This window comes from Rhea americana, unplaced genomic scaffold (assembly GCF_003343005.1).
Source record: "Rhea americana isolate MKP2758 unplaced genomic scaffold, rheAme1 scaffold_18, whole genome shotgun sequence".
NCBI lineage: Eukaryota > Metazoa > Chordata > Aves > Rheiformes > Rheidae > Rhea > Rhea americana.
Genome location: NW_028185927.1, coordinates 6,384,719 through 6,401,300, shown reverse-complemented (window position 1 = coordinate 6,401,300; position 16,582 = coordinate 6,384,719). Strand labels below are relative to the sequence as shown.

Genomic DNA, 16,582 nt, shown 5'->3' with positions numbered 1-16,582 from the left:
ATTATGGTGCCTGGAAAACACTAGAGTAGAACTTTTTATGGTATTCTCCCAGGACTGACCTTGGGTTTGACATAGAAGGGCAAAAGCATTCAGCTAGTTACCAACTCTTCTATGCTTCCAACTGCCTCCTTGGGAGAACTCAGATTCTTAGTTAAGAAAGAAAAACAAAGAAAAAAAAAAACGTTCTTGGTAAAAGAAAAACTTGGCATTAAACTTACTTTTTCCAAGTCATCCATAGCTGACTTTAACTTGCCTAATTTTCTTTGTATTGCTCCACGTCTACAATAGTGAAAAGCTAAAGGTTGCTCTTCCTTTTCTATTAGCACTGTCAGTCGTCTTACTTCTTCTTCTAAATCTCCAACACTAACTGCTGCATCTTCAAGTGGAACAGGCTGCATTGAGTCAACTAGTTCTCTCCGTAGATCTGCTTCTTGCAAGTCCTTCCTAGTTCCTTTGAGTAATTTGATATCCTTCTCCTCAAAATCAGTCCTACTAGGTGGGAAAATTTCATCAAACCAGCAATTCCATATTCCACTGACCCATTTGCGAGCAGAAGTTTCTTTTGGAATTCCACCCCTCACTCTTGCAAACGCTTCAAAATCTAATAAACAAGGGATACTAGGACTACGATATTGTCTGACTGCTGAAGATACCTTGATACTGAATTTATCATGAATAGGAAGTCTTCCCAGGGACACAGACCTGAGGGAAAAAAATATATTAAAATTAAAGGTTCCCAGATACATTATCCCAGATACAAATTACATCTGTCAAGCAACAACTATTCAAATAACTATTGYTTACTATCTTGTTAAAAGTAATTTTCTAACTTATCAGCCATTTATGGAAAGAAACCAGCAGAACTGTGCTGAGTGATTCACGTTTCCATTCAGCACTTACTTGCAACTGCATGCTTACCACCTCTGAAAACTTCTAACTTAGGTTTAAATGGACAAGACTAAACCTAAGAAGGAACCATATTTCAGAGCGGATAATTACCAACATGGTTAAATACACAGATTATAAATCATGGATAGATAAGTACATAGATGATAGATCCTACTGAGGTTATGAGGAGGCACAACACAAACATAAAAAGCACCACCCAATTTGTAAGGTGAAAAAACACTTGAATTTACATTTCCAAAATTATAATCTGGGAAAACTCACAGCTTCTAAGATGAGAACCTTCACAAATGTTTTATATCAACATCTGCTTTGAGACTTTGAAACCAAAGAAACAGAGGTTTTCAAATAGAAACACTTAATCTTTATCACAAACAATACTATTCTTGCTAACACAGAAGGGAATACTAAAAGGGAATACAGAGATAATATTTTATGTATCTATGCTTTTGTAAATGGGATCCCACTGGGGAAAAGGGGGGAAATTAAYGGAAAAATGAAGCAAGTCCTCGCATGAATAACATATACAACAGGACAAAGACAAAACCTCCTCGATCTTAGCAAATCTGATATGAAAGCTTGTCAACATAAAACATATTGTACCCCTCTCAAAGATGACTTTGGAAAAATGCCACCAGCTCCATTAGTTACAGCTCGCTATAACAGTATGCTGTGGAAAGGTGCATTAAAAAAAAAAAAAAAAAAGACTTTGTATCACATCCTAAGTACATAAATAATAAATATTCACCAACAAGATATTTAGTGTGATACATAAAAACAGAAAATTTGTCACAAAGTTTTTAATCATTCATTTAGATAAATCTTTTTCTGTCATTGCATGAAGCAACACTTACTGTTTAAAGTGCAATATGTACTAAATATCCTAAAAACYCTTGAAAAGTATTTATTTTTCTTTGCATTAAAAAAGAAATATTATCCTAAATAACTAAACCATAATTCCTAAATTTCAGAGTAATACTTAATATCCAGAAATACAAAATATAGAATTAAATAATACRGCTACGAATTATAATATATTCTTTTAAAAGGCAATATACATTAATTAAAAGAAAACCTTTTAAGAATCTTTGGGGGTTGACTTAATTTCTTAATCACAGCTTCTAATTTTCTAGAGTCTATTATTTTCTTTGATTTCTTTGTTTTCTTTTTTCTTGGGAAAACAGGGTGTTTAATCCCAGTCTTTTGAGATCTCTCAGCAAGAACAATGTTATTCTCACTATCCTCTTGTCCAGGCGAAGTAGGCATTTTTTCCACTGGTGTGTGTGTCTGCACTGACTGTGGATCATCACACACTTGATTCAAAGGATGCTTGGTAGGGGAGCTTYTCCCAATTTTTGTCTCAACTTCTGGCTCAGCTATCTGTTGCTTCATAAACTTCAACTCTTTCATGCTGGTTTTGAAATTAGCTGACACCTTTAACACAGTTCCATCTTTGAAAGTAGTCATCTCTGGAGCAGAGACTGACCTTCTAATCAAACTTATCTGTTAGAAAAAAGGAAACTTAAATTATTTATGTCCATTTAAAATAAGATCTGCATATTACATTTGCTGAGTTTTAATGGATTGGATTTTGTTTCTTGCCGTGGGGACTACATAGTAGAAAATAATTTAATTGGGTAGTGGGGTCTGCATACCTCAGACTGTGTGTCAAAACAATGAGACCTAAAACACTAATTCAGTGTTGTCGGAAGCTGGCAAAAGGACTAAAATTAATCTTCTCTATAAAAATATAACAAGAAATTTGAACTAGAAACTCCCACTCTTCATATAAAAGTTGAATTTTAAAAACAAAAAYGTATGCCCCGGTAGCGCTGCTTACCAAAAAATGAACTGAGATAGACTTTTGAAGTCCGATGAAAAGATGGAAGGACTCTCTAAAATGCTTGGCTTTACAGCTGTGTTACATGGAAGCAGAACTAAAATCTGAACAGAAATGTGTACTTCTGTACTTTGTGCCCCCATCACCTGAYAAAATCAAGAACTACAGGATAATTGTTATACTCTGGTGTTTAATTGTAATTAAGTAAGTTTTGTTTGTAGTTAATGTACTCTCAGTCTTTTCTACTGCTTTTTCTAGTGCTTCTCAGTCTTTTCATTTATTCTGACTCGTCTAACATGCACTATAATACTAAGGATAACACATCCTCAAAGAAATTAAAAAGCAATCTCATGTGCACTGCCTGAAATTTACAGTTCAAAAAGACAACGTTGATGCTGTGTTATGTCTGAAATCTAAGGAGCTGATACTGCAAGCCTTTAAGTAAGTTATTGCACTTTTTTCAGATTAGCTGAATGAGTATGGACAGCTGAAATAAATAAGGCCAATATCCAAAYGCCTGTAAAATAAATGGGGGGTTCTTAGTACAGATCTGTGTTCTCCTACTCTGAAATTGAGAGATTCAATATTGCTAAGCCACTTGAAAGAGACCTTTCAGAATCTGATTTTTGCATTTATTAAGAAAATACTAAGTTTAATTCAATTTAGTGCAAGAATTTCTTCTACAAAATCACAGTTTGGGAATAAATACATGTAGATATAAAACAATACCTCTAATTTCTCACTGTTGGAAAAATCTGACAATGAATGGTATCTTCTCAGAATAGTTTTTGCCTATAGATAAAAAAAAAAAAAAGGAGGGGGGGAAATAAGTCTGAATTAGTCTGAGTCTAATATGATAGAGCTTTCAGAAAAACTCTACTTTTAAAAGCTGGGACTACCAAAAATAAAGATAATYTCTGAAGGAATCTGAATTTTCCCCAGAAAGCCCTGCCCTTGTCTGAGTGGAGTAAGGAGTGCATTTATCTGTATTTCCAGATGTCTTAAGCCTATTTCCACTGCCAGATGTCTGAAAATCCCAGACATATCCAACGTACTTATACAGATTAATCCTACAGAGCAATTGCAGTCAGCTGGRCACTTCTAGGAGTGCATATATTCTATACATGTGCTGCACAGATGCTCTGTGCATGCACAGTAAGTTCAACAYGCTGTGAATATGCCACACTGTTGATCACCTAGACTGAATTTCCTGGATGTGAGGAGATGTCTTTTCAATCAATATGTATTAGGCACAACAATTCCTAAAAGTGTCAGACTCGCTCATCGAGCATGGAGTTACATTACTTACATGTACTTTTTTTTTTTGCCTTGGGAACCCCAGACGATAATATGGCTACATCAACACAACAGTAATTTTCAATAAGAGCATTACTTCTGTCTGAGAAACTGAATGTGCAACAACTAGCAAAACAGATATCGTTAACGTGCTAAGAGGTCTACTTATACCATAATCATTTCTGTTTGAATGAAGGAAACAGTTTTCTTCTGTAATAAAAGTTCAAAAAAAAAAAAAACAAAAAAACAAAAAAGCTTTCTCCTTAACAGAAATGTTCCCAAGAAGTCTGTAAGTAAATCAGTAGGTATACATATATTTTGGTGTATAATTACAACTTTCATTACTTTCAATTATTGTATCTAATGAACCAGTTTTCCTGTAGACAAATGGCTACCAGCAGTCTTCATCTCTATTGCACAATTCCAAACTAGCTTATATTTTTAACATAGCTGTAATATCTTTGTATCATGATTGACTTCAGGCACAAAATTCCAAATAATTTTTATCCCTGTATAGAATAATTTTTTTTAAAGTTGCTGCTTCCTGGCTGCAAAGGATGTAGGAGACATGCAAAGTTGACCACAGAACATTTCTTTTTTGACATATTGAATAAGGTTCTCATTATATCTAGCCAATTCCTGCAGTAAGTGTTTACACTATCATGGGTTCCTTTACCGTTATCAAATTTATCACTTTGCACTGCTCCCATGCCATCCGTAAGTCACATTCTCTTGAATGATAGATCCTCAGATACCCATAGCCACTATTAAAATCTCACGAAGGCAACATAACTTTCCCAGTATGTCTCTCCTTCAAACAGAAAGCACATTATCCAATAGATCTTAACTGCCCTCACAGTCCCAAATTGCAGATGAAGCCCAAAATTACAACAATATTAAATAGGGCCTTTATTCACTAAAGTGTATCTGAGAGCTCAGTTGCAGTAACACTATGCCTGCCTCAGTTTGCCCAGGTCTAGATGCAAATACATCCACTTGTTCGTTGGTCTTTCTCAGTTCCAACGGAAGYTGCAGTAGCACCTGCAGTTCCAAGGTTTCAGCTGCATTTTAGCTACAGAAACACTCAGTTGTACCTCAAATTCTTTAGTAAAGAAAGATTTTCAGTTTACTTCTCCCGGGATCTGACTAAGCTTCCACCCACTTCCACCTTTCAGATCCATTTGCTAGAAACAGCTAGTCCTGTGTAAACACATTTAACTAAACAGCATCATTTACCACTTCCATGTTCTCAGTGGTGCTTATGGCCCTTATTCCTACATTGCTTCCAAGACCTAGATCAAAAATTCAGCATTCTGTAACTGGAAAGACCCACGCGATAGCTGAGAGCCATACTTCAGTCTGCCACCCGCATGGAATTCCTTTGCCTGTCCTTTAATATTACATTCTGAGAAACTCTATATAGACGTTTCCCAGTATGCGRAATTTTTATCTTCCCCTGTTCAGCTTCCTGACTCAGCTTTTTATATGGTTGGGTAAAGTGGAATATCCAGTAAGCCACCCTGTTGAGATATGTCATGTTCCCCAAAAAACTCCTATGTCACAAATCTTCCTCCTCACATAATGCTATCATATTTAAAATCAAGAAAAATCTTTAAAATATGCAATGACTTTTTCTACACGTATACTTTCCTAAGTCTTAAAGGATATGAATACACAGCTAATATCAGTAGAAGTTCCAACATCCTAAATTAAGTACAGTCTCAGGTCTAAAAATGGAGGTTTAGCTTTTTCTATTCAGAAATTAAGCAATTCAAAATACTGAATTTCATTTCCCTAAAAAAAAGTATATATACACAACAAAATTGTTTCTTGAAGTCAATGACATAGAAACATTTTCTATATTACATACAGATCTTAAAACCAAGAATTGTTTTGGTAAGCTTAATTTTTATAATGTTATATTTTTTTWAAAAAAGTACTGCAATACAACACCAGTTCATAATTGCAGAAATCACGATCGCCTTCCTCAGCTTCTAACTCTTCATTTTTTTGAAGATCAGTGAATTCTTCAAATACAACACCTTCAGTAACATTGCTCTGAAATATTCAAATATGCAAATATATTAATTCGTGCAGTACTATTATTTTAGCCAGCTATAGAAAAAAACATAGCAACAAATTAATAAACAAAGTCTATATTTGGGCTAGAGATTTATGATGATCAAGTCCAATATCGCAGAAGCCCTATATCCTAGGCTTCAGATGGATAGACACTGGGGRCATATTCTTTAATGTGATCAAGATTTACATGGTGCACAAGAGGCAAGGACATGATGGAATCAGTTATTGCTACCTGATTCTCTAGATTTTCCCCTGTAGACTTGGTAACTTATGTCAGCTTGCAGCAGTCCACACAGCAACATTAACACAGCTCAGTGCAGACATAGTAAGGCTAGGAGATGTAGGTAGCAGAACCATACCACRTTACTCTTGCTATCAGTTCATCTATACTGAAGAATCTCTCTTCTTTGTCTTTTACACAGAGGAATGAAGTTGTCATGAAACACTAGTTTCTCTGTAACCTTTGCCAAGGTGCAGAGTGCTGCTAATACATGCACCATTCAGTAGCCATGCCCTTTKACGTGAATGACTCGTCTCTTCCAAAAACGTGATCACAATGGAGATTCAAAACATTTCAAAACTCAAAAAGGGCATTTTTTCYAGAATAGAATTTGTTAAATATAAAAATTATTTTATCCCACTTTAACAAAAATCATTGTCAGCATAGCTGAAGAAAAATGTTATGTAAAAGTAACTCTACATAAAGACACAACAGRGGAAAGATGTTATTTACTTCAAATAATTAAAATATAACAAGTACTAAGCAGGATAACATAATAGGAAATGGTAATTAAGAACACTTATTACTAGAAACTTAATTTCCATTTCTACAAAAATAAAGCTAAAGCAATACTATTCAAAACACTTACAAAGTGTGCAATGACTTACCAACCGTGCTTATAATATGCAGAAATGTTAATAAAATAGCAGAATATAACACAACTGTTAGAGTTAACAAATACATTAGAGAAAGATATGCATTTCTGCAAAAGATTGGAACACTAAAAATTCATTTAAAATATTTACCTCATATGTAGGAAATAAAATTTCCTTCATGGAAGAAATTGGAGCAGAGAATTTTGGTGGTGCTGGAGCCCAAAACATTTTTAAAGCTTCTGGATAAATGGAAGCCTTCAAAACAAATATAATTCAGTTACCAACTAACAACAATTCTGTCTATAAATGTCTGTATTAAATCTGAACATAACTACTACGTGATAAGATGCCAGTCTTTAGTAAATATGACTTTGTCAAAAAAACGCCWCATGCAATGAAATCTTGAGAGGTAAAGGGCTTCTCGGCCTGAATCAACTATCTAGCTTGCTCTTCTAGTGTTTTTATTTGTTACTAATTAGCATCTTAGCATTTATTATTATTTCAGAGAAAGAAATCAGAACTGAGGCATGATGTTTCAGAATATAAAAAAATCTAAGTTCTCCATCAACAGAAATGTCCATATATATTTTTATATCACATATGGTCAAACACTGAAAAAAAAAAAATCAGTAGATCTTTATTTCATAGGTGTTTATACAACCAAAGAACAAAACCCAAAACTTTTTCAGATTTTGGTGTCTCACATTTATCAAAAATATTTCTTACTTTCTCTCCTAGCAGTTCCAGTTGTGGCTTTTTAAGACAATATTCAGCTGTTCTTTGCCATTCTGTTAGACTTTTTGATGCATGAGGAGGAAGGACATGAATCTCATCCTTCTGGAATTGCTCTGAAATAGGAACGCCTTCATAACAAATTCTGCAGCAACAGAAAAGATGAATAAATTACTTAGATGTCCAGTATTAAAAGCACAAAAATAGCTTGCTGTTATTTAAAGATAAAATTAAGTAAAATTTGAATCARATTGAAAGTAAATAATGAGTAAAATGTACAAAATATTCTTTTATCTTAGAAGGGAAGAACTCAAGATAGGAATAACTTAACACACGCCAGAAACCTGGTGTCAAACTTGTAATTCTTGCAATCACATTCTAAGTAATTTCCAGAAGCCTTTCACGATCAAATTCATGGGGTATATTACATGAAGTCACAAGAAAAATGCAACATCAACATCTAAATCAGCAAGAAAAGTATTACAGACATAACTTCAAGCACAGCAAATACACCATTTAAGTACTTATGATCAGCTATATATTTAAATGCCAGGGAACTGATTTCAGCAGGAATGTCTGGCTGCTTCTCAATAAGATCTTTCGAGATTACACTGGGGATTGGATTCTGATTCTTTTTTGTTTGCTCACTTTTATAAACTTACCTACTGCAAACATCATACAAAGGGAACATTTCACTTTCTAAAGTTGTAGTATGAAGTAATTATACATCCTAATTTCCTATCTACAATCGTTTCAATTTCAAAAATAGCGAATATATTTTTACGCAACACAATGTAACTCATAAATACATGTGCATATGTGTATACACATATGCACACACATATTCACAGCTATACAATTGTTCCTCTTTCTTCTACCTCTGTTTCCTTTGTTCCTGGCATGTGAAAAGGGAAACTTATATCTGAARACCATTACTACTACTAAACTGGTAAACTATTTTAGAAAATAGTAGCAACAAGTATTTTGGGTCTTATAACATTCATCATCTGAACAGGTATTTTACAGGACTTACGCACAAAATGATAATGGATATTTTTACTTTATAGACAGTAGAAATTACRTTTATATTTTTGTCCTTGTTTATCTTCTAATATAACAATTATTTAAGCTCTCACATATATAGTCTTTACTGTATCAGCAATTACAAGCACAGAATGTAATAAATGGCAAAATATGTACTATATGTATAAAAGAATGCAAAAACCACTCAGTTTCAGGTGACCATAAGTATGTAAACTAAAATACACTTTACACTGAACACYTGAGTTTTCTCCACACATCCGCACATGCCAACAGTGACATCTACTGGCGTTATTCAGGTTTGGGGTAGTTCTTCCTGAAAACACTGAATTAATAACGAAGTTTCCTTGTGCCTTCATGAAACTATGTTTTTTATTAGTAGTAATTTCCCTGTCCCATGAACATCTGCTAGAGTGGACCAGATTCTCATTTATATTAAGTGCCGTGTATTTCCATTTTAAGACCTATTTAAACTATCACAGTGGTGCCTAAGGGGAGGAGTGGTCTCAGCACAACCGAGAACAAGCCATCCTATTTAGCAAACAAAATGCTTTCCAAACTGAAGCGTGGTTGAATTTTAAAAAGGAATCTTTAAAAAACAGCACTAGACCAAAGCAGTAGTTCTCACACAGGAAGAGAGATCATAGCTCTGGGAGTAGTTCTTGAACTACTTTCAGGAATGTTCAAGTGGAGGTTTTGACAAAAGATCTATTACTTACGGGGAAGAAAAACAAGAACTGAAAACCTAACTTTTGGTAAGTGGCCTTTCTAGTTTTTCCTTTATGTCTAAGTATTTGGTGGTTCTGACCTTCAAGGTGGGAGTCTGCATAAAAGGAATGTCAAGTAAAGTGTACAAGATATAAAAAGGTAGAAAATAATCAGTTGAAACATACTTTAGTATTTGGTGGTAAGAAGCGACTTAAGTGACCAATGCGAAAAGGACTGCCCCTCTTATAGAGTACTTTTGTCACAAACAGTTTTTAATTCAAGGAATCTATACTACGGAATAAAATGCAAGTTAATGTGAAGCARCATTCAGACTTTCCATTTCTGGAAGAGAGAAACAAAACAAATGAAAGCTCCAAGCAATAATATTATTCATCCAATATTCTGATCTATTGATCTATTCTGTTTTCATCTGTTGGCAAAAAATTGTAAAATCAGAATGTCTCAGGGAGATGCAGGTATTCCTGCTAAAAGGAATCTTACCAAACAGCATGAAGCTACAAACTCTGCAGGTTTGAATTAAAGTTATTAAAATTATTGCAGGATATTTATCAGGAGAAAGTTTGACCTTCCAATTAATATCTTCATAAAAATATATTCTGTTTATACTCATCTTTATAATTAAGAAAGGAACATTTTTAACCTTCAGATAACTGATGCCTATAAAATATACCAAGATAAAACAGGAGAGCAAAAACAAGGAACCCCAGGAGAGCGACACTTGCAAAGTTTGCATTTTGGCAAATTGATGAACCCTGCTCTGCTGCATGTCTACAAAAAAAAATGTAAAGCTATCTACAGGTTTAAAAAAGAAACGAACTTTTCATAGTGAAGACAAGACTTCAAAGCAAAATAATTAGTGCTTTCTCGAGCTCATTCTCCATGTCCTACCACTGTAGGCTCGCTTGGACTTTGTTACAATCAACCAAGAGTCCTTCACAGAAGAACTTAGAACTAGTACTGAAAACCTAAAGAAAATAGATCTATTGCTATTTAAAGAGCAAAGTCATTTGAATTTTACTATCCACTATACAAATATCATGCTTAACCCTACTTAGATTATTTGCAGTTGTGAAATTAGCCAAATGCAGGGAACTGATCAGTAATGAAATGCAGACAGCTACATTCTTAAAAATGCCTAAACCAGTGTCAAATAAATTATACGTGTGACCTTCAAGGCTCACATACACAACCAGTTTTTAAAAGTTAAAAGCTGATGACTGTAGATGCTGCCACTAGATGGCAGTGCTCCAAAGATTTTAGTCTTCTAAACGAATTCAGCAAAGAATTTCAGCATATGCATTTTTCTTAACTCTTTCCACCTGCCGAGAGTGAAACTCTCCACTGAAACCTTTCTTCCTAAAATCTCTACTGACATAAAGCTCAGATTCCTCCTCCACTTCCTTAACCTGTTGGCTAGCTCTTTAAAAACAAACCATTTTCTTTCGGAAATCCTGTCCTCCCATCGCTTATACAATTCATCTCGCCTAACTCTACTCTCATCTAACTGCTTCAATTTTTTTGCGTGTTTCAGGAGATTTTATGCTCTGCTTACATCTCTTCTTCCTCTACTCYGTATTTCTAGTAATGTTGTAGTAAAAACATATTTGGGAACCCTCTCCACGGTTATGGATCAGAGCACGACTCACTGATCTGTTCAGCACAAAAACATCAACTTATTGTCCTCTTAGGTTGCCTGGCTGCCAGTGCTAGCTCAGTAAGACTGAAATACAAGGATCTTACCAGCTTTTCCCTTTTCAATCTTCATAGCATCTTTTATTTCTTCACCACTATGGATCCCATCATTCACTCAGACTCAGAACTGGAGTATCATTCACCACATTCCTGTATTAAAGCCTTCTTCTGATCCTTCTACAAGCTAAAAGTCTAGTATCTAATTTCATATCTTAGTTGCTGTGTCACCTCTTAGACTCGTACTAAGGCTAGTACAAGTGCTCAGCTCACACCCATTAAAAGAGCTATTGCAAAGATCATAGTTCCTTGCTTTGAACATGTCATCTCATTCTTTGAGATGACAGAAAAAGAGAAGCTAATTCAAAAAAAATTTTTTTTGAAAGCTGCTCCTCTTCTTTCAAAACCTTCACAACCTTTCCCTTTCCTGTCATCTCTAGATCAGTAAGAGAGGTCACCTACCATTTTTGAGTGACTTGTGACTCCAACACTGACTTCCTAGGTATCTTTTTTTCCTTTTTGAACATCTTTTTGCCTTTCCTCATGCTGCCTCTCACACTTGAGAAAAACTTAATACAGATTATTCTCTCTCAGAATTTCCTTAAAACCTCTTCCACTGCTACCTACAAAATATTTAATGGCTGGGTCACTGGTATGCTAAAATCCCTGCTTACAAAGCTGATCAGTGTCCTCATTCTCATTACATCCTTATACTCTGTCTGTATCCGTCCAACWGACAGAAAATGTTGCAGAACCAAAACCAAATGTTCAAATAGGGCAGCAAGTGAGATATGCACAAAATTCTTGATAGATGCAAGAAGTTCACACTGACCAAAAGGAAAGATCAGGGCCTAGCCCTGCACCCTGAAATAATACCATGCTTGATGGGTAGGCTCATCTTGATTGTATCAAAGGAAATCAAGAACTAGCAACTTTCGTACAGCAATTTTATGGATTCACAGATTTAAGGTCAAAGAAAAGCACTATGATCACCCAACCTGACTTGCGAAATAATACAGATAATACGATTTCAACACTGTTTCTGCAGCAAGCTCAGTATCTCTGGTTGAAACTCAGCATATACCCCAGAAATACATTTCATCTTGATCTAAAGGCTGCAAGCAGTAATTCATTCATGAGTAAGCTATTCCAGAACTTGCTGTTTTTGTTATTATATAYCCAAATCTTCCATCTACTCTCAGTTTGTCTAGACTGAAATTTCAACTACTGGAATGGCAATGCTTTTGTCTAGCAAATCCTCTTCAGTTAGAAATAATACTATGCAGGTAACAAATTCAAGCCATTTCTTAAATCTCAGGTATAAAAACAACATAAGGATCTTTTTCAACGTCTTAATAAAGAGCAGGTATTCAAGCAAAGGAGAGATCACATACAGGAGTCAACACTTCTGTTTGCTCCACCACAGTGTTATTTGGAACACATTAAGTATCTAGGCTCCTCACTAAGTGCACAACATACCTACAAACCTGCGTATGGAGGAAGAATCACGGATTTAACCCGCAGGAAATCTGCTGCTCCTCTCTGGAGCTTAGATTTTTCAGGGGCTGCTATCACAAACTTACTTCCATTTCAAATCCAGAACATGAGGGTAGATGCATCCATTCTTTCAAGGAAGGGCAATGGGATCTTTTTTTTTTCTTTTGTAAGACAGCCAGAGAAAAAAAAAAGAGTGTGGCAATTTCCATCTATTTATGATAATCCACTATTTAAAAGCAGAGAGACAGCAAAGAGAATCTGTTGCCTACCGGAGGATTCAAGCCTCATTCACCATTAGACTATTTGACCATTCTGTGTACATGAAGTTATGCTGTTGAACAGAAAAGAATGCAAGAGTCATGCAGCCAAGAGAGAACAAGTGGTGGCATGACTGTATCTCTCTTGTTAGAGCACTTGTCTGGAACAGAAGAGCCCTGTATAATATTCCTACTTCCATTTTTTTTTCTGTGTTATAGCTACTATTTTACCTTCTTTACYTCAAGCTAAGCAGTTCAGAAAGTATTGCACATCCATCTTCAGTCAATTATCTATCAAGACCATGAAGCTCCTTTTGTAATACAATCTCCCTCCTACAAAGCATGACCCCTATACCCTATTCTTATCCTTATGACCTTGCATTTGGCTGCACTAAAATGCATGTTTTTCAARTGAGCCCAATTTAACAAGCTATTCAAATTGCCCTGTAAAACAGACTATCTTTATCCTTATTTATCACTCTACCATTCTTCAGGTTACCYACAAATTTTATGAGCGATTATTTTATATTTCTGGGGCTGGTGATATACAGAAACTGTAAGTAGCAAAATGTCAGCCTGAAAAACCATCAGGAAAAACCTGAAACTATTAGGTCTCCAATTCTAAAATTTCTGACCTTACTTTACAAAATGYTAAGGCCAAAAAAGGCAAAAAAATGACTCAAATAATAAGCAATAAAAAATGAATTATTCTTCATATTCATTGCCTAGCTTTATTTCACATTATTTTAGCACAAAATATGCCCAAAACCCAAACAAAAAAACACAGATCTAGAAATTTGTAACAGTCAAATATAAAAATTGTAATATAATAAGTGAATAGACAGATTCCAAAACCCATTAACATATTCTCACCACTTCTTATAAAACAAATTTGCTGACAGATCATCTTGTTTGATATGYTGCATTGACATTTTTAATGTGATTTTTTTCCCTCAAAAATAATTTAACTAACATTCATTTTCTTCTAATCCAACTCCTCATACATTAAAGACACAGGAGCCTACAGTTGTCCCATGGGCACCCTTTCTATATGCAAAGAATATAGTTGACTACAGGGAATCTATCTGAGGCTCCAATTCTGAATGTGCTTAACTGCGCATATGTTGAACTCAACAGAGCTACAATCAATTACTTAAAGTTACGCTTGTTCCTAGGTGCTTGCAGAATCAGGATTGATGCAAATTGTCTCTGTGATAAAGGGCTAGTGGGTCTGGACTTTAAACCTTTTACTCTTGCAGAATTTGACATTCACAGAAAACCTATTCTATTTGTTCAGCATCTGTGATTTCAGTGGGACTTCTCACGTGAGTGGAATGAAGCATAAACATTTATAGATTTATAATTTAATCCATGACATATCTTTTAAAATATACCTACAAAATGCAACTTATTTTAAAAATAAACAGCAGATTTTACATTCTGAACAAAATACAAGCCTTTTAGCCTTAAGGCTAGTGCTAATTATTTTAAAACATACCTGCCAAAATAAGCCAAAATGTTTTCAGTATTTTTCTTTGCCACTTCTATTGAAATATTGAATCACCAGAAAAGTTATTTCTTAGCAACTAATACTTTAACTTACAAAATCAAAAACYTGAAAAGAAGTTCATACCTCTTCCTTTCAGCTTGCTCTTTCAAGTAAGTATATTTTGAACAGGTTGGTTCTTCCTCCTTATTGTCCAGATCCTCTGCTGTAAGTAAGACATTGTGACCTCTTCTGTCTAAAGTATGATAGATTCTAGAAGCTAATTGTAAATCAGGAGGCAACATAAAACTCGGAAAAGCAGTACATAGACAATGAATGTCTGGATAATGTTGACCTCTACAAAGAAGAAAAAGAAACAACATGCATACTCCATATGTAAAGTATGTAATTTATCTTATACTACATCATGACAGATATCAGACCAAAGGACACAAATTGCTAATACAATTACTTGGCATAAATTTTTTACAATTTCTATTACAGAGAGAGGTTTTTTTTTCTTACAAAAGACAGACCAAAAACTAAAAATTTGGTAATAATTTTAAAGTAAAAAGTAACTATATAAGTCAAAATTTTACTTTCCTAATTTAAGAGCATTCACTTGCTGCACCGAACATTTAACCCAAGTACATAACGTAGGTTTATGGCTTAAATTGGGTATGCGAATAAATGTTATGTTAAAATGCTRTATGTACATTCATTTGCAAATTCTCTCCCATGACCGAGTACCTTGTAAATACTCTTAAAATGCTGAATTAGGTTTATGACATGCTATCACTTGAACTTTTTCTTAACTTTTCAATTAAACTGTTGRTTTTAGAGGAAACAGTGTCTTTGGCTATCTTTGAAAAGTTAGTAACTAAAAAATTCTACCATTTAACCCTCCAGTCTAATTTGCACTGAAGGTAATGAAAGTCTATTGACTTCAACAGGCCATGGATCAAGTTCTAAAAACAGTCTCCTGCTACTGTATGAACTCTACAAAGTTAATAAATGTCTAAAGTGCAGACAGTTACAATGTGAAGAGCAGTATATGGAAAGCGTCTGAGATGCAAAACTTCAGTAATGGCTCCCCAAATATATCCTAATTTTAATCAAAAGTTCATAMGTGCCTTCATATTTTAAGAGAAAACCCCAAATAAAAATAGTTAAAATTCCACTTTGAAATTACACTGAACAGTTTTCAGGTTTAACTAGTTTTCTAATGTTCTCCAGAAACAATGACACTTTCAAAAACTTGTTTGTTTGTTTTAATGAGGACTGTGCCTTGTATCATAAAGAGATGTTATAAAGGGGAAATCAGCAAGAACTACAATGAAATAAGGCAAAATACAAAATGAATTTATTATATGATACTCTAATTACAAGGTATAGATTTCTCTAAATATATGCTTCTCATTATATAGTTAGTTAATGTATCTTAATATATCTCAGTTACATTAATGTATCTTAAGCCCCTAAATTTATAGGCACATAACAACCTAATACAAATAAGAGTCTCAGTTAAAGAGTCTATATTGTTTTAATTAAAACTGTTCATTTTTTTAAGCCATACAATTTAATATACAGAAGAAAGCCTAATTACTTTGAGTGTCTACAAGAAGTAATTTGACCAGATCTTACAGTCCAAAGTCTGCTGAAATTAGTGGCAGTTCTGCCTGAATAAGGAGAAAAACATCAAATTTGGGAAATAAAATGTAAAAGTTCTAAAAATGAAATGTCCAGTTTGAAAAGCAACTCATTGGCATAGCATACAAGACTGGTTAAGAATTAAGGCATACTTGCAGCCACCAGAAGTAATGCAATRGATAATTTTTAGGAACTAATTTCATACATTTTACATCATAAATGGAAATGAACTTATTTTACGTGTGAAATCAGAGATCGCTGTTTTAATAAGAAGATCACATTTAATTTAAAATTAGAAAGAATATTTTATACAGCTTTTTTAAATGGAAAAAGAATATGCAATCTTCGTAAATGTATATGGTGTTTTATCTTATGATACTGCAATTCATTTCACTCTCCTTGCAATGTAATCATGTAATTACAATGTAATTAAAAAAAATAAAACTGGATGGCAAAAAGTTTCCAAAATCTGAACTTATATCAGTTGGAGTGATTTCTTAA

General features: G+C 34.2%; 1 protein-coding gene across 1 annotated transcript in view; it reads right to left on the bottom strand.

Annotated features, from left to right (window-relative positions):
- The window catches only part of TTC6 (tetratricopeptide repeat domain 6), a 59,593-nt gene that overhangs the window by 29,031 nt on the left and 13,980 nt on the right, over positions 1-16,582 (bottom strand). Inside the window, exons 6-12 of the mRNA XM_085301718.1 lie at positions 14,579-14,788; positions 7,727-7,877; positions 7,151-7,255; positions 5,996-6,100; positions 3,476-3,538; positions 1,982-2,409; positions 219-702 (exon numbers count right to left, since the gene is read on the bottom strand). Of these exons, the coding sequence (XP_085157844.1) occupies positions 219-702; positions 1,982-2,409; positions 3,476-3,538; positions 5,996-6,100; positions 7,151-7,255; positions 7,727-7,877; positions 14,579-14,788 (1,546 nt within the window). The remainder of the gene's footprint in view (positions 1-218; positions 703-1,981; positions 2,410-3,475; positions 3,539-5,995; positions 6,101-7,150; positions 7,256-7,726; positions 7,878-14,578; positions 14,789-16,582) is intronic.